The 23,595-nt window shown below is 36.3% G+C and overlaps 1 protein-coding gene across 4 annotated transcripts in view; it reads left to right on the top strand.

Annotated features, from left to right (window-relative positions):
- The window catches only part of ATE1 (arginyltransferase 1), a gene marked incomplete at its 5' end in the record, with an annotated part of 145,529 nt that overhangs the window by 51,605 nt on the left and 70,329 nt on the right, over positions 1-23,595 (top strand). For all 4 annotated transcript variants that reach the window (XM_014586092.1, XM_014586094.1, XM_014586095.1 and 1 more), the window contains 2 exon segments: positions 4,320-4,501; positions 10,258-10,357. In XM_014586092.1, the coding sequence (XP_014441578.1) occupies positions 4,320-4,501; positions 10,258-10,357 (282 nt within the window).

Genomic DNA, 23,595 nt, shown 5'->3' on the forward strand with positions numbered 1-23,595 from the left:
TTCCCACAAACGCTTTCCCTCTCTGGTCAAATAAAAATAAAAATAAATAATTCTTTTTAAAAAATGCATTTATTTTTATCGGTGGTTCTCAAAAGTGTAGATAAGCAACTTGGGGGGGTATGCTTCATGAGACCCTTTTAGAAGGTCTTCAAGGTCAAAAATTTTTGGCATACCAAGATGTTATAAGCATTTTGACTCTCAGTATCTTGTGAGTACACTAGAAATGTTTTCTAGAGACTACACAAATAGAACAAATTAAATGCAAAAGCAGATATTGGAATTTGTCCTTCGTTAAGCTGGACATTAAAAAGAGGTAAAAATGTAAAACGATGCATTTTTCACATCAAATTAGAATAATTTTTATTATAATTTCTGATTTTTCTGTAGCAGTTGTACAAATTTGTGGGGATTCAGTGTGGTTTATCCATATATGTATATACTGTGTAATGATCAAATCAGGGCAATAAACACATTCACCGCATACATTTATGATGACTTTGTGTTATGCACTTTCAAGTTCCACCCTTCTATTGTGAAGTACACATTGGATTGTCTATTTTTGCTCTACTGTGCTACAATTTTCTAGAACTCATTCCACTTATCTACCTGTAGTCTTATATGTGTTACCCATCTGTTACCCATTGTTGGACTCATCACAGTTGAATCTTCTTAGCTTCTACTAATGAGTGAGAACATACATTATTGTCTTTTAGTGCTTTATTTCACTTGGCATTATTTCCTCCAGGTCATCCATGTTGCCTCAAATGACTTGATTATAACCATTGTGGGAAATAGTACAGAATTTCTTCACCAAACCGAAAATAGAACTACATTATGATCCAGTAGTTGAATAACTAGGTGTATACCGAAAGGAAAGGATATTAGCATGGCAAAGAGATATCTCTTTGAGATATAAATGCATTCATATGTTTATTGCAGCACTATTCACAATAGCTAGGAAAGATACAAAATTAAGTAAAATATCCTCAACAGATGAATGGATAAAGAAAAGTGATATATTTACACAGTGAAATATTGTTCAGCTATAAACAAAAGATCAGCTTTTTCCCCTTTGGGTTTTAGAAAATAGTTTTTTCTCTTATACGTGAAAGGTATTTATTATTTTCACGTGGATTAATAAATACATATTTTTTAAAATCTCAGGTTTAATGCCTAGTACAGTAAGTATCTAGAGATACGGTCCCCCCAAAAAAGCTCTTTAGAGTCCTCAGTAATTTTCTAAGTCTAAAGGAGTTTTGAGACCAAGAAGTCTGAGACCTGTTGATTTATATCATTCTTGTGTTAAGACAGTCTTCCACCCTTGTTTCTCAGTATTGGGTTGACTGTTCAATCTGTAGGTCAACTTGGGAAGAATCTTAGCTTCTACTAATGAGTGAGAACATACATTATTGTCTTTTAGTGCTTTATTTCACTTGGCATTATTTCCTCCAGGTCATCCATGTTGCCTCAAATGACTTGATTATAACCATTGTGGGAAATAGTACAGAATTTCTTCACCAAACCGAAAATAGAACTACATTATGATCCAGTAGTTGAATAACTAGGTGTATACCGAAAGGAAAGGATATTAGCATGGCAAAGAGATATCTCTTTGAGATATAAATGCATTCATATGTTTATTGCAGCACTATTCACAATAGCTAGGAAAGATACAAAATTAAGTAAAATATCCTCAACAGATGAATGGATAAAGAAAAGTGATATATTTACACAGTGAAATATTGTTCAGCTATAAACAAAAGATCAGCTTTTTCCCCTTTGGGTTTTAGAAAATAGTTTTTTCTCTTATACGTGAAAGGTATTTATTATTTTCACGTGGATTAATAAATACATATTTTTTAAAATCTCAGGTTTAATGCCTAGTACAGTAAGTATCTAGAGATACGGTCCCCCCAAAAAAGCTCTTTAGAGTCCTCAGTAATTTTCTAAGTCTAAAGGAGTTTTGAGACCAAGAAGTCTGAGACCTGTTGATTTATATCATTCTTGTGTTAAGACAGTCTTCCACCCTTGTTTCTCAGTATTGGGTTGACTGTTCAATCTGTAGGTCAACTTGGGAAGAACTGCTATCTTAACAATACCAAGTCTTTCCATTTGGGAACACACAATAATTTTTTATTTATTTAGATCTTTGATTCCTTTTCGTCAGAGTTTTATAGTTTTCTCCATATATGATCTGTATATCTTTTGTTGGAGTTCTACCTACCAAAGTATTTAATTTTCTTTTCCTAGCATTATGAATAGTATTGGGTTTTTCATTTCTAACTCCAGTCATTGCTATTACATAAGTAAGCAGTTGACTTTTGTTTTTTAACCTTAAATTCTGAAACCTTGCTATAATTGCTTGTTCTAGTTTTGTTTTTTTTTTTTTTAATTTGCTTTAGGGCATGTGTGCTGACTGGGGAGAGAAAGGGAGAGGGAGGGAAGGAAGGAGAGAAAGCACACTGCGGGGAAATGGCCCTGTTGTAATCCCTTCTCCATTCTCTTCATGTCATTTTAGGAGCATGTGCACGTGCACCTGGCTTGTTTTTCAAGCTGCTGGGTCTAGAACTCAAACTACACTATTGACCATGTAGAATCCAACCACCTTAACCTCCATGCCACCGGCTGGCTCTCTTTGGGATTTTCGACATAGTCCTGTCATCTGTGAACAAAGATACAAAGAGCAGGGAACCAGCAGTTAGCTTAATGGCTATGTCGCTGGACTCCCATGTAGTTGACGGCGGTTCATATCCTGGAAGTTGAGAAAGTTCTTTTCAGTTCCTAGTTTATTACAAGTTTATTTTATTTTGCATGCACATTTGCCAGAGAGAGACGGAGAGAAAGGGAAAGCAGGAAAGCACCCCTCCTCCTCAATGAGGCATGGTCATGCTGTATCACTTTTTTCCATTCTTTGGGGATTTGGGCCATGCACACACATGTGCCTAGTGTCTTTCTCAAACTGCCAGGTCTAGGACTTGAATAGCACATTTGGCCTTCTGGGATTCAGCAGCCTTAAACACCAGACCATAAACTGGTCCCTGTTACTGGTTTTTAGTTATCAGTATGTATTGGATCTGGCCAAATATGTTTCTTCCATCAATTTATAGGGTCATTGTTTTTCTTCTTCTACACTGTTGATCTGGTGAATTAGATTAATTTCTTTCTCTTTTTTTTCTTTGCTTTTTCTAATCACTTTTCTAATGTTAAATCAGCCTTGCATACCTAGAATAAATGTCTCTTAGTTATGGTACATAATTTACTCATTCTTGGGTTTGACTACTAATATTTTGTTAAGGATTTTTGCATCTATGTTTAGGAAAAATAATGGTTTATAGAATTCCTTTCTTTAATTTGTGTGTGTGTGTGTGTGTGTGTGTGTGTGTTCGTTCGTGTGATTTTGGCATTAGCAAATTTCTTTTAATTTTTCTTCATTCCCTTCTGGCGTTTGTCCATGTACCTTCTCTGTGATTTTAACTGTGAGAAAATGATGTACATGTTGTATAGGTTGTCAGGAAAGTCATGACACATTTTTGCATAGACAAATATAGGAATATATGTTATGATTTTCCGGACAACCTAATATTTATTCATTTAAGCTGTTAATTTCTAACATCCATTTAGTTTCTAGTAAAAAGGCTTTTTTGAATGCTGCCTCATAATGTTCATTGGTATAGTGTTTACTTAAGAGCAGTTATATTTAAAGTTATGTTGACTTTAAAAATGAGAAATGTCATTTAAGATATTTATATTTTGAAATCTCTAGATTTCTTCTTTGGATTATAGTAACATTAAAATAATGATGAAGAGATAACTTTATTTTTCTTTGAGTAATAAGAAGTGTCATTTCCCTTTGTACTTACACAGGAACTCTAGCGAAAATAATGGAATTATATGACTTAACAGTGCTGGGATACACAAGCCTGGCTAGGGAGGCTTCTCTTCTCACCTGGCACTCTTAGTTTTTGTTCTCCAACTTTTACTCACACATCATTTCTTTCCCAACTTATATATGAAACAGAAGAATGTAGTTTAATAGTGACTTACACTGTAAAATGTTTTTTTTCTACCATCAAATATTAAAACATTGTTAATATTAAGTTGAAGAAAAGTTAATTTCTCTTTCTTGTTCTTTTGTTTGGTCAGTGTTTCTGTAAGTAAAAAAAGTTTTCCAACTTAACATAGAGTGTGACTAGGGAAGAGATGGTAACGAGGAAATTTTAGGACTTACCAATCTGAGTAAAAAAGATAAATGATAAGATCTTTTAATATAAAGAAAAAAATGTCAAACTGTTTATGTTTATCTGTCTACTTTTCCATAGGCAGAGAAGCCCCCAAATGGGCCAGATTGTGGTTATGGCTCCTTTCACCAGCAGTACTGGCTTGATGGAAAGATCATTGCTGTAGGGGTGATTGACATCCTTCCGTACTGTGTTTCGTCTGTGTATTTGTACTACGATCCTGATTATTCATTTCTGTCTTTGGGTGTCTACTCTGCACTACGGTGAGACTGCTTTTTGTAGTGGTTGGAATGGGTTATAACAACATTTAATAACTCCTTTGATTTTATTTTATTGTATAATAGTATAAATCCTCCTTGATAGTATTTATAATGATTTATTGCTGCAGTAGTCCCTTAGTCTTATATTGAAATTTAGGTGTACCAGCTTTAGAACTGATGTCAGTGTTTGATGGTAATTCTCAAGGGTTTTTTTTTTGTTTGTTTTTTTTTTTTAAGAGAGATTTTTACTCTAAGGTATGTGCACTCACCAGAGAGACAGAGAGAGACATAAAGAGATAAATCACCCCCTGGGGGGGATGGCCACGCTGAAATCTCTTCTCCACTTTCCTCTTGGGATTTTGGACACACACACACACACACACACACACACACACACACACATGTGCCCAGCATGAGATTTAAGCCACTGGGTCCAGGATGACTACATGGGAGTCCAGCGACGCAACCGTTACACCATCTGCTGGTCCCAGTTCTCAAGCTTTTTCTTTTATAAAACTTTATTTATGTAATTTATTATTTTTTTATTTGACCAGAGAGGGACTGAGCGAGTGAGAGAGAGGGAGGAAGAGAGAGAGAGAAAGTGAGAAAGCAAGCTACCAGGTCCAGGACTTGAACCGTGGTTGGCCATGTGGGAGTCCAGTGCCCCTCACCACCACACCACCTGCCAGCCCCAGTTCTCAAGCTTTTTAAGGTATCCATCTATGTATGTGAGAAATCATTGCATTTGTGGGATACTTTTGTTGTTTATACATCTATTAAATCTCCCTTGTCAGAACCACTAATGTTACTTAAATATTATACTATTGTATTCTTATTGTTACTATCATATGTATTTTTCGCTATTAATTAAAAAGTTAAATGAATATGGTATAAATGAATTAAACTAACATGGATCTGCTAGAAAAAAAATATGTAAGTATATGGAAGAGGTCTAGGAAAATCTCTGGTTTTCTTAATCTATGGGCTTCATCAATAGATAATTTTTGTTTTATGTCTGTGGCTACAAAAATTGATAGATATAATACAGTACAATATTTTTCAAGGCAAGAAAGTGATAGTCTTAGTCCATGAAAATATTTGTTTCTGTTTTTATTCCTCTTGTGTGGTAGAATAGGATAGGAGGGGGTGGGAATTTCTTTTATTTGTGAGCTTGAGTCTTTTTCTCCTGCTTTATCATTGTGTCATATTTTTCTCTTTTAGTTTCCCAGCCTTTATGTTTGATGGTTACATTTTCACACCATGGTACAGCATACTGCTAGATTATTTTATTTTGTGTGTGTGTGTGTTTTTTTCTGAATTATAAAAGTAGGAGAGTAAATGTTCTTTATTTTTTTATTTATTTAATTTTATTTATTCATTCATTTTTTTTAAAAAAATTTTTTTGGAGAGGTTTTTTTGCTATAGGGAATATACGCTCTCCAGAAAGAGACAGAGAGACAGAAAGCAAGAAATCACCCCCTGGGGAGGATGGCCACACCACAGTTCCTTCTCCTTTCTCCTTTCGGGATCTTGGGCATGCACGCACACATGCCCGGCGTGAGTTGAAGCCACTGGGTTCGGGACTCGAATTGTGGTCAGCTACATGGGAGACCAGTGACATAGCTATTACACTAACTGCTGGTCCCATCATTCATTTATTTTAATTTGACCAGAGAGAGATATACAGGGGGTGGGGGGAGTGAGAAAGCAGGCCACCAGGGTTGGTATTTGAACCGTGGTCAGCCATGTGGAAGTGTCCAGTGCCTTAACCGCCATGCCACCTGCTGGTCCTAAGTAAATGTTCTTTATATTAAAAAAATTTGTAAAGAATTATTTTATTTTAACATTTATTTATTTTAATTTGACTAGAGAGGAACAGAGAGAGAGAGAGAAAGAAAGTGAGAAAGCAAGCCACCAGGTTCGGAATTGGAACCGTGGTCAGCCATGTGGAAGTCCAGTGCCCTTAACTACTACGCTACCTGCAGGCCCCCTATATTAAAAATTTTTAAAAATATGGTTTATAATTGATGTTTTTGTGTGTGTTTTAGTGACTTACAAATATAAAAAAGTTCTCCGTTTTCATATTTTCAGCCTGACTTTTTTCTTCTGCCAGTATGTAGTAAATTCATGATTTTGTAATATTTTAACTGATCTCTGTAACTGTCTTTTACTTTATTATGTTTAGTTGTATTTGTATTTAATGTAATCAAATAATATTCATAGTTCTTGGTGATTTCACCAAAATTATAACTGGTAATCTATAAGCATTCACATTTTATGACTTAAGAAGTTTACATTAATTAATATTATATAACTTAAAAGTTTTTATTTATTTCATGGAGCCAGCAGGTTGTGTGGTGGTTAACCTACTGGACTCGCACATGGCCGACTATGGTTTAAGTTTTGGACCTAGCAGTTTGAAAATCATACTGGGTGTAAGTGCATGCATACCCAAAATCCTGAGAAGAGAATGAAGGAAAAGGGATTGCAGCATGGCCATTCCCCCTGGGAGATAATTTCTCATTTTCTGTTTCTTTCTGTATCTCTCCAGCAAGTGCATGCACACTATGACAACAACAACAGCAAAGTTTTTATTTCATTTATTTTAAAAAATTATACTTTTTTTTTTTTTTTTTTTTTTTTTTTTTTTTTTTTTTTTTTTTGCCAGAGAGCATGTTCACTTGCCAGAGAGATAGCATTGGTGACTGAGCATGTGTGCACAACCCCTAGTGGACATGGTCACACTGCAGTCCTTTTCACTCCATTCTTCTTTCCATGTCAGAATTTTGGGCATGTACACACATGTGCCTGGCATGCTTTCTAGGATGCTAAGGCTGATATTGAACTGAAATTGGTGGGATCTGGCTCCCTTAGTCATTGTGCTATGGGTCCGGTTCTACATTTTCTTTATACCGAAATCAATCAGTGCTTTCTGATTAATATTTTCTTAAATGTTATATTCTTATACCTATCACTTTACAGTGTGTATTTATAGATTTTTTTCTAAATTTCTTAGATTTTATTAAGATAATATTTATTTCTTTGAAATTTTTTCTGGCTCAGTAAATTGAGAAATGGTTTATATATCCTAGTGCATTTGAGATAGTAAATAATTCATTTCTAGCACAATTATTGGAGAAAAAAATCCTATTTACCTTATTTTTTTTTTTTTTGAGAGGTTTTTGCTATAGGGCATGTGCGCACACCAGAAAGCCAGAGAGAGACAGAGAGATAGAAAACAAGAAATCACATCCCAGGGAGGATGGTCATGCCGCAGTCCCTTCTCCTCCATTCTCCTCTTGGGATCTTGGGCACGCACGCACACGCACCTAGTGTGAGTTTAAGCCACTGAGTCCGGGACTTGAACTGCGATCAACTACATGAGAGTTCAGCGACATATCCATTGTGCTAACTGCTGGTCCCCCACTTGGTTTATATCTTGTAAGTCCTAGAAATAGGAAGCTGTGAGTGGAGGAGCCTGAAAGTGTAAATGTGTTGCCACTTGAGAGCGAGGAGATTGCCACTGCACTATGGGCTTTTCACTTCCTGTAGTGCTCTTGAAAAATGAGTTGCTGAGTTTATTAGAAGAGGAAAGGTACCCAGGAGATTGACATTTTGAAGCAGAGTGTCATGAACTTGATCTAACTCTAACCTTCATATTTTTAGGAAGATGAATTTTAGAGTTCTGATTAATTTGTTTAAATGTCTATTTGGGCACAGTCTGTGTGTCCTGGCACCATTCATAGAAATGAATAAGATAGACAGGGTTTCCAGTTTGTCAACGTAGAAAGGAGATCAGGAATTGGACAACTTAATTTTAGATGCTCTGTAGTACTGTGACAAAAGTAAAATTAGCAGTGATGGTAGGCATAAGGACTGTTTTATATAGCGTGGTCAAGAGAGATATCTGTTCACAGGTGACATTTGAGGAGCAAAGGGAAAATAGGAGACAGTCATGTAAAAATCTGAGGGTAGAAATCCAGGTAAAGGATAGCATATCCGAGTGCTCTGAAGTGATCAGAAGATTTTTGGCTGGAGTATAGGGGAGATTATAGAGTGTTTTTCAAGGAGGGTGGGGAGGTAGATGGAGGTAGTGAGGGTAGAGCAAATAGAACAGGGCTTGTAAGTCATGGTAGGGAGGTTAGATTTTTTTTTTTTCTACCTTGATAGTAGACTCATATAATGGTAGGGGATGAGGAGGTTACTTGATGTGATTAATATTGTAACAGATTATTCTGAGATTTATGGAGGCATATGCATAGGAACAGAAAAACCAATTTAGAGGCTACTATAGTTATCAAGGGGAGCCAAAAGGGTAGCTAGGTGGAAATAGTGAAAAGTAGTTAAAATTAAGGTTTATTTTGGAGATAGAGCCCAGAAGACTTGCTGATGGAGTGGATATGGGAGTGGAAGGTCAGGGTCCAGCGAAGGAGTGTCATTGTGACTTCTTGTTGGAATTGGGTGGTCTTAGATTTGTTGGAGTTGGGAGTTCTTAGATTTGCTTTTATCAGTGCATTCTTTCCTTAGTTTGAACCTTCAGAGTGTATTAGTTCTATTATAGGCTAATAATAAGTTCGATTATAGGCTATTATAGGCTAATATTTAGGCTGCTTGGATTTAGAAACCTTCAAGGATGACATTTTTAGGTAATAACTCTTACACTTTGAACTGGAAAAATATACAGATTGTTCCATTAAAAAATAAATTTCTAGCATTTGTTGCTACTTTTAAAAAAAGGAAATGAAAACCTTTAAGAAACAGATATAAAATCAAAACAACTTTCCTCATATTTTAGAAATGTACTATAGTTTTATTTAAACTCTCATACACAGTTCATTAATTTGGGCTTATTGTCTGAAATTCTTTGCCAATATTTGTGTGGAGACAGATTAAAACCACTTCAGGCATAGACATTGTGAAGATACAATATCTTTAAGTAATTCTCACCTATGTCAATAAATATAGGACATGGGGTGAGATAACATGGTGTTTTCTCCACTCTAGTTTTTGGGAGAATAATATTAAAGTTGCAACTAGGGGCAGTAAGGAGTTATGTGCTAATTACACCTGAATGTGTTTGTACATGAATGGTCATCATAATAATTATTCTTACTGAAATTTTTGTTTTGTTTTTGGAGAGGTTTATGCTATAGGGCACGTGTGCTTGCCAGACAGAGAGAGAGAGAGAGAGACAGATAGAAAGCGAGAAATCACACCCCAGGGTGATGGCCATGCTGCAATCCCTTCTCCTCCGTTCTCCTCTCGGGATCTTGGGCATGCATGTACACGCACCCTGCGTGAGTTTAAGCCACCAGGTCCAGGACTTGAACCGCGGTCGACTACGTGGGAGTCCAGCGACATAGCCATTATGCCAACTGCTGGTCCCTATTCTTACTGAAATTTATTGGCTGGTAAATTTTCTAAAATTTGTGGTACTATGTTTAACCTGTTAAGCTCAGATTTTTCAGGGGGCTAGGGCATAATGAATAAAATGCATCATACTCTCTTTAATTTTATGCTGTTTGAATTTTAGGTCAGGTGCTTTGCCTGCATTTACTCAAAATAATTTTGAAGGCTTTTTTGGTGCCTCTTTAGGAAAAGTCATCATATGCTGTTTTGAAAATTGTTTTTCTTTCAATGTTTGAATTTTTTGTACCCTAGTATCAGATTTTACCAAATAGTTGTCATTAAATTACATAATGTTTTGAAAATTGGAACCAGAATTCACTGTACTTTCATCTTTTGTTTTCTTATGGCAGAGAAATTGCTTTTACCAGACAACTACATGAGAAAACGTCTCAACTCAGCTATTATTATATGGGTTTCTACATTCATTCATGTCCCAAGATGAAGTATAAGGTAAAATTGATTTTTATACACATGTTTGTTTTCATTATAGAAAAATGGATCTTTAAAACATTTTTATCTCAGGGCACAGGATTTGGAGCTCTGAAGGAGGGACAAATGGGTCCCTCCTTCAGAAGGGACTTCCAAGTTGCTGTCTCCGAAATGAAGCTTTCTGTAATGAGAACCATGGCCTGTACTGCTCTCACTTTGTAATCCATCAAATTATTGTGAGATTTAAGTATGTTATAGAATTTCCTTTTTAAAAACAGGTTTTGTGACTCTCTTTTATGAAACTCTTTGATGTTTTTAAGTATTCGTGACCCACTGTAATAACTCTGGAGTGTATATAGAACAGGGCAAAGGAACAGACTGCCTACCTCCTGCCCACCATGAGGATAATAACCAAACACCTCTGTTTACTTAGCTTAATGCTTTAAGTGCTAAAGATGCGAAAGAAGTAAACGTAAATTTTCCACTTAAAACTTGTGGTCTATGTGAAGACTGGGGAGGAGGTCATGTTGCATTAAACCAGGTCATAAAGTGGTCTGATAAGTGGCCTAGAAGGGAGTTATTACTTCACACAGTGTAGAAGAGGAAAGGATTTAACCTAAATGAAGGAGCGAGGAAGAGGGTCATTATGATGGATAAACACATTTCAAGGAAAAGGAACAGCGTAAGTAACGATTCAGAGGTAACAGTGCCTATGATATGTTCATAGAAAAAAGGATACCCCAAGAACTGTGAAGGACCATGAAAGCTAACCTAGGATACTTAGGCAGTTAGGAGTCATTGACAGTTTCAGGCACAGAGCCATATAAATTAAAAAATATATAAATATGTTCATATGTGTAATTGTAATTTATTTTAATTATGAGAATTTCTTAGTATGCCAAATTGTTTTTAAAAGTGTAACTGGGGAACCAGCAGTTAGCGTAATGGCTATGTCGCTGGACTCCCACATAGTCGACCGCGGTTCGCGTCCCGGACCCGGTGGCTTAAAAAACTCACGCCGGGCACGTGTGCGTACGTGCCCAAGATCCCGAGAGGAGAATGGAGGAGAAGGGATTGCGGCGTGACCATCCCCCCTGGGGGGTGATTTCTCGCTTTCTGTCTCTATGTCTCTCTCTGTCTGTCTGGCGAGCGCACGCGCCCTATAGCGAAAAAACCTCTCCAAAAAAAAAAAAAAAGTGTAACTGAACCCCTATCTACCCATTACCTAGCTTCAACAATTATTTGTACATCTCATACCATTTTTTTTACCTCATTCCTGTCTTTACTCCATTTTGATTTATTTTGAAACAAATCAAGAATATCACTTTATCTGTAATTATTTTAGTTTATATTTCTAAAAAATTAGGGATGCTTTGAAAACATAACTATTGGGTTGTCAGAAAAGTCATGGCACATTTTTACATAGAATAACATAGAAAAATACATGACTTCCCCAACAACTTAATATGATCTCATTATCACACCTAAGAAATATTAACAAGATTTTCAAATAGCATCTGATGTCTAGTCAATGTTCTTTTTTTCCTAATTATCTCATATTCCCTTATTATCTTATAATCTATATAAGAATTGTCTAATTTAGATTGTAGCCAGCTTGTTTGACTTGGGACCTGGACTAGGTTCGTATGTTATATTTGGTTGATGTGTCTCATAAATCTCTTTAATCCATAAATTTCTCCTTCCCCCTTTTATTTTTTGATTTTTACAAAAGAATGATCCACAGGACTTGCTGACTAAATATGGGAATGATCAGAGCTTCAAATTTTGAGGTTAAGTACTGAATGGCTGAGAAGTAATGATTCCGTTATTGGGAATTATGGACTTAAAAGTAGAACTGGCTTTGAGAAAACTGTAAAAGTACAATTCCTTGCTAATTTTACATTGACAGGCCACATAGTCTGAGAGCAGAATTGTGCTGGCACTTAGAGGGTCTCTTTTGAGCTTATTTATTTATTTATTTATTTATTTATTTATTTATTTTTCCTTTTGGAACTTACATTTATACAAATGCATGTAATCGTCATACATCTTTGTATGATTTCTCAAAGCATGCAAACAGTATATAGTAATCAAATCAGTGATATAGACATATTTATCTTCTTTGACATTGAACATTACTTTGTGCTGTGCACATTTGATAATAGTTCTACTAGTTTTTTTCACTGTTTTTTTATTTCATGTTCTTTTATATATTCAATCATGTTATTTAGCTTACAAAGTGAAAATTCCAACATGTGTACATTTCTCCCTAGTCCAGTTGATAATACTATAAAATTATCTTCAACAGATAATACCACATTTCTTTGTCCCGTTAATGCTTTGCCTCTCTATTTTTCTTCTAAGTGTCCTTCCTCAGAGTCTACTCTTTGACCTACACTATATCTGGTATTCACAACCATTGAATGTGTTTCTATATCTTTTAGTCAATCAGTTTCAGTCATAGAGTGCGGACACTCGGTATATATTAAGTGGGGACATACAATGTCTCTTTTTCGTAGCCTGGCTTGCTTCACTCAGCAGTAAATCTTCCATATTCATCCACTTTCTGTCAAAAGCCAGGGTCTTGAGTATATGTGCCACAGTTTTTCAATCCATTCTTCTGTTCGTGGGCATTTGGGTTGAGCTCTTCTTAAGTGTACATTGTAGATAGATAACTTAGGAATTTCGTGGTCTTCAAAATTTTTCTTTATATCTGATTTACTAATTTACTTGATAGGCCTAAAAATATGCTTTTGTGCAGAGGAAAAAAGCATGGGCATAATTTTGTTTACTCAAAAACACTTGATATTGTTTTTATTAGTTTTTCTTCTTCTTCTTCTTCTTCTTCTTCTTCTTCTTCTTCTTCTTCCCTTCTAGCTTATTTTCATAGTGCTAGATCTAAATTAGTTCAGGAGAAAAAGCTCAGATATTTGGGGCCAGCAGATAGCGTAATGGTTACGTCACTGAACTCCCAACGTAGTTGACCACGTTTTGAGTCCCAGTCCTGATAGCTTAAATCTTATGCTGGGTGCATATGCGTGTGTGCCCAAAATCCTGAGAGGAGAATGGAGGTAGAAGGGATTAGGGTATGGCCATCCCCTCACTTTTGATTTCTTGCTCTGTCTCTCTGCCTCTCTGTTTCTCCAGCGAGTGCATGTGCCCTGTAGCAAAAATATCTCTGGGGAAAAAAAAAACAAAAAACTCAGATATTTGAGATTTTTTATGCAGTTACTTTTATTACTCTAATGATTATAGTAGACAGAAGAATTTCTATACCAGACTTAGAGATTTCACTTTTACCTCTCTTTTATCTTTCTGTCTGTCTTTATTGCCAGAGAGTGTGCTCACAAGAGACAGTGAACTAGCAAGGGATATAACCATTATGCCATCTGCTGGTCCCCACATCTGTTTTTAAATAGCGTGTTACCATGCCTCTAGAAGAACTTAGAGCAACAAGAGCCATGGCAAAAGATGACTTTGATTATATATATTTCCTGGTAGTAGTAGCTGATGTGAGTTGGTAGAAATCACTTCCAAAGTGGATTGGTCTCTTTCAGTAAAGCTAAAATGAAAACTTGTATTTTCATATGGAAATTTCTTCTCACTTTTTGGTAATTTTTTTTTTTTTTTAAATCATGAGTCCTGAGCAAAATCAGTTAAAACAAAAATCAGGAAGTTGAAGGAGGGTATTATAATTCTCCTACAACAATGAAAACTGAACAGTCAACATAGAAATGTTACTGGTTTGAAGTAATCCACCAATGTCAAGTCAAAAGCATGAGCAGGAAACCCTGACTTATAGAGCTGACAGTGATGGTTGACATATGCAGGAAGCAGGACAGGAGTGGAGAGGAGGGTGCAGCGACAGTCTGACCAGTCAGTTTTGCTTGTGGCTATTGCAGTGTTGTGTTATGGAGTGTATGTGTACCTCTCTGCTGTTAACAGTATAAATAACGATGTAAATATATTACATATCAGCAAGTTTGTATACAAAGTCTATTAGTAGTACTCCAAGAAATAACAATTTTTGGAAGCAAATAAGTTCATAATTTGGTAGTTTGAATTTATGCTTCTTTGTGGTACTGCTAACTTGCAAAATGATCCAAATGTCAGTTTATTCTTTTTTTTTTTTTTTTTTTAAAGAGAGATTTTTGCTATAGGGTACACATGCTCAGCGGAAGACAGAGAGAGAGAGAGAAAGTGAGAAATCGCCCCTCTGGGGAATGGCCAAGCCCCATCCCATGATTTCCTCCCATGATTCTGGGCATGCATGCATACACACCTGGCCTGAATTTAAGTCTTCTGGTCCAGGACTCAAACTGCGGTTGACTACATGGGAGTAGCCATTATGCCATCTACTGTCCTAAATGTCAGTTCATTCTAAGTAGTACTTAGTAGTGTTTGCTGGTATTTTGGTGTTTTAATATTCACTATAGGCTAAAGTTCTCTGTAAATATTACTAAATCTAATATTTCTTATTAAATAATTGTTAACATATTTACAATAATGAATAAAGAGTATCAATAATATTAGAAGCATTTTAAGAAAAACCTAAAGTTTCAGGAATCCTGATTTCTTCTTCCCAAATCTCTGAAGTTAATATGCTTAATGTTTTCCATATATTTGTATTCACACTATATCTTCTTGGAAGGGATAATTCTGAAATTTTATCGTATAGTTCATAATTTTATGAATATTTGTTTAATAATAATGAAAGAATTTTTTGAATATTAATTTTGTAAAGCCAGCATTTTACTGACATTATTGTTTTTGAACACTTTCAGGTCTTCAATATTTAAACAGTAATTTTTTTGCTATAGGGCATATGTGCTCACCAGAGAGAGAAAAAAGTGAGAAGTCACCCCCCACCCTCATGGGAAATGATCATGACACAGTTCCTTCTCCATTCTCTTGTCTTTTCTGGGCCTTTGGGCATGCACACATACACGTGCCCACCATCTTTTTCAGGCCTCCAGGTTCTAGGATTTGAACTGTAAGGTCAGACATGTAGGATCCTGCCATCTCAATGGCTCATTATGGGCTGATCCTTCAAGAACATTTTGATTTCAAATTTTTATTATTGGGGCCAGCAAGTGGTGTGGTGGTTAGGGGTACTGGATTCCCACATGGCCGACTGCAGTTCTAGTCCCGGACCTAGTGCACTCTCTTTCTCTCTCTCTCTGTCCCTCTCTGGTCAAATATTTATTTATTTATTTAATATTTTTTTTTTGTGTATATATATATATATATATAGTTAAATCATCAAAAATATAAAATTTTTATTATTAGTTTAAGAAAACTGTTTTCATTGCATCATGATTGAAAATAAATAACTTTAAGTAACTGAAGCAGTAAAGATATTTTCATTTGAGTTAAGGCTATTTCATTATATTTTGAGCAAATGGGAACCCTTAGTTTAAAGGAATAGCACCTCTGCTTATTAAAATGGATCTTAAACAGAAATTGTGCTGGTTAAAATTGTAATATAGGTGGTGGTTCAAGCATGAATGTTTCTTTTCTTTTTTTTTTTTTTTTTTTGAGAGGTTTTTGCCATAGGGCGCATGCGCTCGCAGACAGACAGAGAGAGACATAGAGACAGAAAGCGAGAAATCACCCCCTGGGGGGATGGCCACGCCGCAATCCCTTCTCCTCCATTCTCCTCTCGGGATCTTGGGCACACACACACACACATGCCCACATGAGTTTTAAGCCACCAGGTCCGGGACGCAAACCACGGTTGACCATGTGGGAGTCCAGCGACATAGCCATTATGCTAACTGCTGGTCTCAAGCATGAATATTTCTTATTGCAAGTTGAAGGTCTAAAGCTAAAGACCAGCATAAAAATAACTCATAACGAATGAATTGCACATTACTGTAAAAATCTCTCCTTTTCAAAATTGACTGAGGTTAAACTTAGTATGTAACTATGATTATAGTTAAAATGATGTCTTATTTTCTGAGAATATAACTGTTTCAAGCCTTAATGATAGCATATTTTCCACATTATAAAGTATACATGGAAAAATCTACAAGAGTGTTTTTTCCTGGTATTTCAGGAAAAAAATTATTTTTTTTTAAATAGTAGGAACAATTTTAGTATATGTGCTGTGGAAGTGAGCACAGTAGTAAGGACATTTTTAATAACTAAGGAGAAGTCTGTTAGCTATCATGTACACGCTATGCTGGACACTGGGAATACAGTCGCAAGCAGTGTAGATATTGTCTCTGCCCTAGCAAAAGTTTTAACATAGGAGAACGTGTAGAAAATTACAATGCAGTGCTTAAACTGGTACCTGGTGACATTTAATTGTACTCGAAACTAGGTTAATATTTATTTTGGATTTTTTAGGTGTATATTTGGATGTGTTAATCATCTTCAGCACATAATACATTTGTTGTATGATACAAAGCAAATGATTTAAAAGCAGGTCTGAGACACAAAGAAGAACTCATTTTACTTGCTCCCTTTATGTCAGTCCTTCTTATTCCCATATATGCAAGCTGCTTCACTCATCAGAAGTAGAGTCTATTTCCCTTGCCCTGGTTTGGTAACTTGCACTAACTAATGGATACCATGGAAATGACTGTCTGAGATTTCTGGGCTCAGGCTGTAAGAGGATTGGCAGCTTTCAATTCTTTTGTTTTTTGAGCCAGCCATCCTGGAAAGGGTCCATCTATCATGCTGGTAAAAGGGGCCACCTGTGAGGCTGAAGCCACTTTGGATATTTCTGCCTCAGCCAAGCTCCTACCTGAATACAAATTCATACTTGAGCCCAGGAGACACCAGCAGCAAAACCACCTAGCTGAGCTCTAGCCAACCCACAGAATCATGTGGAATAATGAATTATTGTTTTAAGCCACTGAGTTTTGGGGTGGTTTATTTCTCAGCAGTGGATGATTGACACACTCGGTATGCGGAAACCACTCTTTGTTGAGTTGGCAACCTCATGTCCTGAATTGAGCAGAACTGGCTGGCCCAGGAGGTTCCTGATGGCTTGATTTGAGAGAGTTTTGGTAAATTCACCTTATTTTTATATTTGGATCGTGTGTGGCAGTGTACTCAGTTGGGCTTATAAGAATTAATCATTACAAGGCACTTAAGACATCAGTAGTTTTGATTTTCCTTGCTTTGCTTATGGTGAGCTCTGCAGGAGGAAAATCACCTTGTGGTCATCTTCATGTTGTGTAAATGGCGTTTGTTGCAATAATTTTCTCCAAGTACTCATGGTGTGCTTCTTTGTAACAGTTATAGTCTATTGCATGATATACCCTAAAATGTTTTTATTGAATTCTTTTGGTTTTACTGTTCAATGTGTGCATGCCCCAGTGTGTTTGTGTGTGAAATAAGTGTTGATTTACATAACAATTATATCAATATGTGTTGACCATGACCATAGTCTTAGATGTAAGGCATAGGCTAGTTATAAAAGAATTTAATGAAAGTGGCTCAGTCTGGTGGTGCAGTTGGCAGCAAACTGAACTGCACTGCTGGAAGTCATGTGGCTGACCACTTGTTCAGATCTCCAGGATGTCTTCAAAACGTGATGGGTACATGTGCCCAAGATCTGAGGAGCTGGAGGGCTAGAGAAGTAGAGTATCACTGAGTGATGAAACCCTGTCGAGGGTTTACATTTATCTGAGTTCTCTCTCTCTATTTTCTCTCTCATGAGTAAAATAAACTTTTAAGAAAAGAATAGAATGAGAGCTCGTAATTAGAGTCATCAAGGAAAGGATGTTGTCTTGATACGTTGTTATACTCAAGCTAACTTTCAGAGTAATTGTGTCCATTTTAATGGGACTTAGTATTATTTTAGTATAACTCAGTATCAGTTTGGGAACTCATGAACTGACTGAATTGAGTGGAAATTACACATTCCATGTAGAAGAGTTTCTCTTGGAAGGATTACATCCTGCTGTAGCAAGATTCCATCCTGCTGCTGGCTGCTATCCTCAGTGATGTACCTACTCTTGGTCTACCCTGTCAGGGCATCGAGGTAGTTGTTGTCCATCCAGGCATCGCAGGTCATCAGTAGTAACTAGGATCAGAAAGACATAATTTCTCCCCTCTCTCACACTCTTTTTAAAATTATTTTTAAATGTGGTAAAATATATGTAATATAACGTTTACTATTATAACCACTTTTAAATGTACAGTTCAGTGATATTAAGTACAATCACAATGCTGTGAACCATCACCACCCACCCTCCATCTCTAGAACTCTTTTCATCTTGCAAAACTGAAACTCTACCTACTCAACAAGTTCTCCTCCCACCTCCCAGCCCTACAAATGTTACTACTTACGGTACTTCACTTAAGTGCAATCATAAATATTTGTTTCTTCTTTGACTGGCATATTTCACTTAATATGATGACCTCTAGATTAATCCATTTTGTAATATGTTAGAATGCCTATTTATTTATTTATCTATCTATTTATTTATTTATGGAGAGGTTTTTGCTACAGGGCATCTGTGCTCGACAGAGAGACAGAAGGTGAGAAATCACCTCCCAGGGGGATGGCCACGCCACAATCCTTTCTCCTCCATTCTCCTCTTGGGATCTTAGGCACGCACGCACACGTGTCCAGCGTGAGTTTAAGCCACCGGGTCCAGGACTTGAACTGTAGTCGACCACATGGGAGTTCAGCGACATAGCCATTATGCTAACTGCTGGTCCCTAGAATGTCCTTTTAAAGGCTAATAATATTACATTATATATATATGTACAGTAGTACCCCGTATCTGCAGTCAGTGTTCCAAGACCCCTAGTAGCTGCCTGAAACCATGGCTAGTACTGAATCCTAGGTATGCTGTGTTTTTCTTATACATTTTTACATACTTAACATACCTATGATGAAGTTTAGTTTATAATTAGTCACAGTAAGAGATTAAGAAGAACAATAAAATAGTTTTAATAATTTTTAAAATTTTAATTTTTAATTAATTAATATACATTCATTCACTGAGCATCATCACAGCGTACAAAATGTGGTTTCCCATCCAGAGTATATTGTGTAGTGGCTTAATCATACATGTTATCAATAATTTTCCATTTCTAGTTTCATATATATATATATATATATATATGATTTCTCACCTTCTGCCATTTCCCACCCTCTACCCACACTATCTCAGGTGTCTACAATATATTTTAATAAACTTTATGTGATTGTGGTCTCTTTTTCTCATGATGTCTTACTGTTCGGTACCTCAGGTAACTGAAACCATAAAAAGCAAAACTGATGTGGGGAGTACCACATTTTGTTTATTCATTGTTTGCCAGTGGACATTTGGGCTGCCCATGTTCCCTGGCTATTATGAATAATGCTGCCATGAAAATATATAAATATTTCTTTGAGACTGGGCTTTCGATTCTTTTGTGTATATATTAAGAAGTGAAATTGCTGGATTATATAGAATTCTATTTTTAATTTTTGGAGGAAACACTCTCCTGTTTTTCATCACAGCTACACCATTTCACATTCTCACTAACAGTGCACAAGAGTTTCAGTTTCTCCATGCCCTTGTCAACACTTGTTATTTCCTGTTTGTTGCTTGTCTTTGTTTATAGTCACTCTCAGATTGGCTATAAAGTGGTCTATGTTTCTTCCTAAGATCAAGAGAACCCTTACTGAGAACGCTGCCAACTAACTTCACACATTACGTCTTTGACTAAGAGCTGTGTGTTTTGTCTGTGTGTGAGCCAGTCACTAGCCAGGGGTTGGAATTAGGGCAAGTGTGTTTCATAATTGGAGTAGCTACTTTCTTAATACATGGCACTGCAGAGGTGAACATCTGAGCAATTTGTTTCATTCTGCCTGAAAGACAAGTTTTGTTTTGTTTTGTTTTGTTTTTTAATTGAAATGCTGGAGTGTATATATATGTATAATATTTAACTGAGCTGTTAAACATTTTTTTCTTATATGTTGTAACCTGTATTGTTGTTTATTAAATTCTTTCAGCCTTCCTTCCAGTTTTAATTTTGTGCATAGTGCTATTCATTGTACTAATCTCATTTTAGTGTATTTTCTCAGTCTCTCAGTGCATTATTCCTTCTTAAGCATATATTTAGTTAATGTCACATCCCAAAATTTCACATATAAATAGACTTTTTCCTCCTTTTTTTTTTACATTTTCCTTGCCTCCTATTTGTTAAAAAATACCCATTTACCTATTTTTACTTTAATTTTTTTATTTAGTTTGTTTTTTTAAAGGTTTTATTTTTTTTATGGATTTCTCTATGCTTCTGAATGTTTATTTCATGTAAAGCTTAATTTATATTCTCAGAAACTATCACATACATCTTTAAACTATATGATTATATTTAAATGTGAAAATTGGAGTATATAGAAATGCTTTTAAGCATAATTTTAAAGGTTTTGTCTCTATGGTGTTTCTCAGAGTGGTGCTATAAGGCTCTTCTGTGACCTGGAGGAGGTGTTTTGACTGAATTCTTTATCTGGACTTGTATGTAGGCCAAAGCAAACAGAGTGATTTCAGGCAGTCTGCTCTAGTATCATGACATGGCCAGACATCAGATAGCTGACACATCAGAAAGGGGTCTGACGTGTCAAGAAGGGAAACAAAAGACTAATTCATCTGTGAGTAATCATGCTTATACTGAATGCCTCAGCTCGTTTGTGGTCAAACAGCACCCTGGTATTCTGCAGGACTTTGCCTGAAAGAAGATACTTGGCATCACTGGCAACGGCGACTGAAAAAATTGAAGTTAATAGCTATATCTGCAAAATCACGTGCTTTTGAAACCCCTAAACTTCCACGCTTTTCAAAATTTCCTGACCAAACAAATTAGTAAATGTTATTTTACTACAGTCTTGCAGCCCAGGGTGACGCAGATGGGCACATGTGGTAGTGACTTTGCTGCTGCTGGGCTGAAAGGAATACAGATGACCTCATCAGTTACCCACAGCACAGAATGAAATACTGGATTCTTTTGATTCAGCACCTATTTTCCTGATGTCAAATGTCCAATGAATTAGGCTTAGTTAAAAAAGAATGTTACCACAGAGTAATTGTAGTAAGGGATTTTTGATGCCTCCTAGAGGCAGCGGGAGGTAAAAGAATGCTTGTGCTCATCACAAATTTTTGTTTCTAAAATGATCACATGTTGAATTATGCCACATCAGACTTAAAAGCAGTTTTGTAAGGATCATCTTTTTACATTTCTCATTACAGATGAAAAAACTGAATATCAGATGGTTAAATTAACCAGAGTTTGCATTAATACACATTTTAATTTTAGCAACATTAATTAGAAGTTGAATTTAAGAATTTAAATTTAAAGGGCCAGAAGATATTATGGTGATTAAGAGGCTGGATTCCCACATGGCCAACTACACTTTGAATCCCAGAACTGGCAGCTTAAAAATCATGCTGGGCACGCATGTATGATTGGTCCAAAATCATGAAGAGGAAGAATGGAAGAGAAAAGATAGCCGTGTGGACATTTGGGCTGCCCATGCTCCCTGGCTATTATGAATAAAGGAATTTAAATTTATTGCATTACTTACCAGATTTATAATAAGATGGATCATAACTTTAATTTTGGAGTATCCTAAAATAATTGACATATTAATTAAAGGTTAATATTTATTAACCAGAGAATTAATTAAAGTACATTTAATCACATGCTGTGTTTTTCCCATTCTTTTTCTCATCTGGCCACAACTATTTTTAGAAAACTTGGTATATAGTGCTTGAGTCCCAGTCTTTGAAAAACAGCAGTGATCTGTGGAGCTTGGGAGAATACAATGTCTGAGCTCTATCCTGACCTACTGAAAAAAAAGTTTGCTTCCTCCTCTTTTCCAAAGTTCTTTTTTTTTTTTTTCTTTTGGCAGCTAAACACTTTTATATGTGCCCTTGAGCTTGCCTGCCTCTGAGATCTGCCCTCTCTTGCATCTCAAATGTCTTTCCCTTACCTTTGTATGTTCAAGTTGGAGCTACCTTTCCAGACTGAGCTCATCACCAGTTCTCCCATGAAATCATTCTCTCTTTTTCCCCTCCACCCACTCTATTTGGAATGTGCTGAAGCTGGAAATGTTCCCCTGCTTTTGAGAACTCTTAAGTGCTTTACCTGTAGCTCTCCTTGAGCATAGTTGTTTGTAGGTTGTACATGATTAACATTGTTATGTGGTGCCTATTCTGAGTAAAACATGCTAAAGGCTAAGCCAAAAGGAAGATGAGAAAATGATCTGATATCGTCCCTGTTTGTTCATCCTTGAGCAAACCATGTCTTATCTGTCACTGTCCTCAGTTCCCATCAAACCTGTGCTAATAGGCGTGTATTGCATGTGGCAGGCAGATACCTATCAGCATAGATAATGAAGTAGTGAGTACTGTACACAGAGCAGGTGGTTCTCATTGAAACTTTAAGCTTAGGAAACGTTAATACCCATGTCTCTAGTATAATTTATATTTTCTGTGACTATTTTCTCTCCTACCTACCTGAAGTGTGATATACAGCCAGAAAAGTGTACTGAACCTAAGTGTACAACTTGATAAAAAAAAATTTTTGAGAGCCATGGGGCACATGTGCTTGCCAGAGAGACAGAGAGATAGAAAGCAAGAAATCAACCCCCAGCCAGGATAGCCACACCACAATCTCTTCTCCTCCCTTCTCCTTCTGGAAAATTGGGCACATACGCACATGTACCCAGTGTGAATTTGAAGCCACCAGGTCCAGGACTCAAATTGCAGTCAGCTATGTGGGAGTCCAGCAACATAATTGCCATCTGCTGTCCCCACAACTTGATAAAATTTAACAGTGAACACACCTGTGCATTTTGCGCCCAGAACAGGAAATACAGCATAGCCAGTATCCCACAAGTCCTTGACACCTTCCCTCGATAACTGTACCACCCCAACGATAACCCCTTACTACATTATCAACTAATTTTGCTTGTTTTTATGATTTACATAAATAGAGGAGCTTTATGTATTTTATTTAATAACTGGTTTGTTCCACTCAACATTATATTTGTGAGATTTATCAATGTGGTTGTGTGTAGTAATAGGTAGTTCATTCTCATTGCTGAGTGTGGCATTCTGTTTAAAGAATGTACTTTATATGTCCATTCTCCTGTGGATGGACCAGTTTCTAGGCAGCTATGAACATTCCATTGCATGTCTTTGATGAGCATATGTAAGCATTTCTGATGGATGTAGAAGTAGTTGTACTAATTCACCCACCAGCAGTGTATGAGGACTGCAATCCACTTTATAATGGATGTGTAGGGA

The sequence above is a fragment of the Tupaia chinensis genome, unplaced genomic scaffold (assembly GCF_000334495.1).
Source record: "Tupaia chinensis unplaced genomic scaffold, TupChi_1.0 Scaffold000113_1, whole genome shotgun sequence".
Taxonomy (NCBI): Eukaryota; Metazoa; Chordata; class Mammalia; order Scandentia; family Tupaiidae; genus Tupaia; species Tupaia belangeri.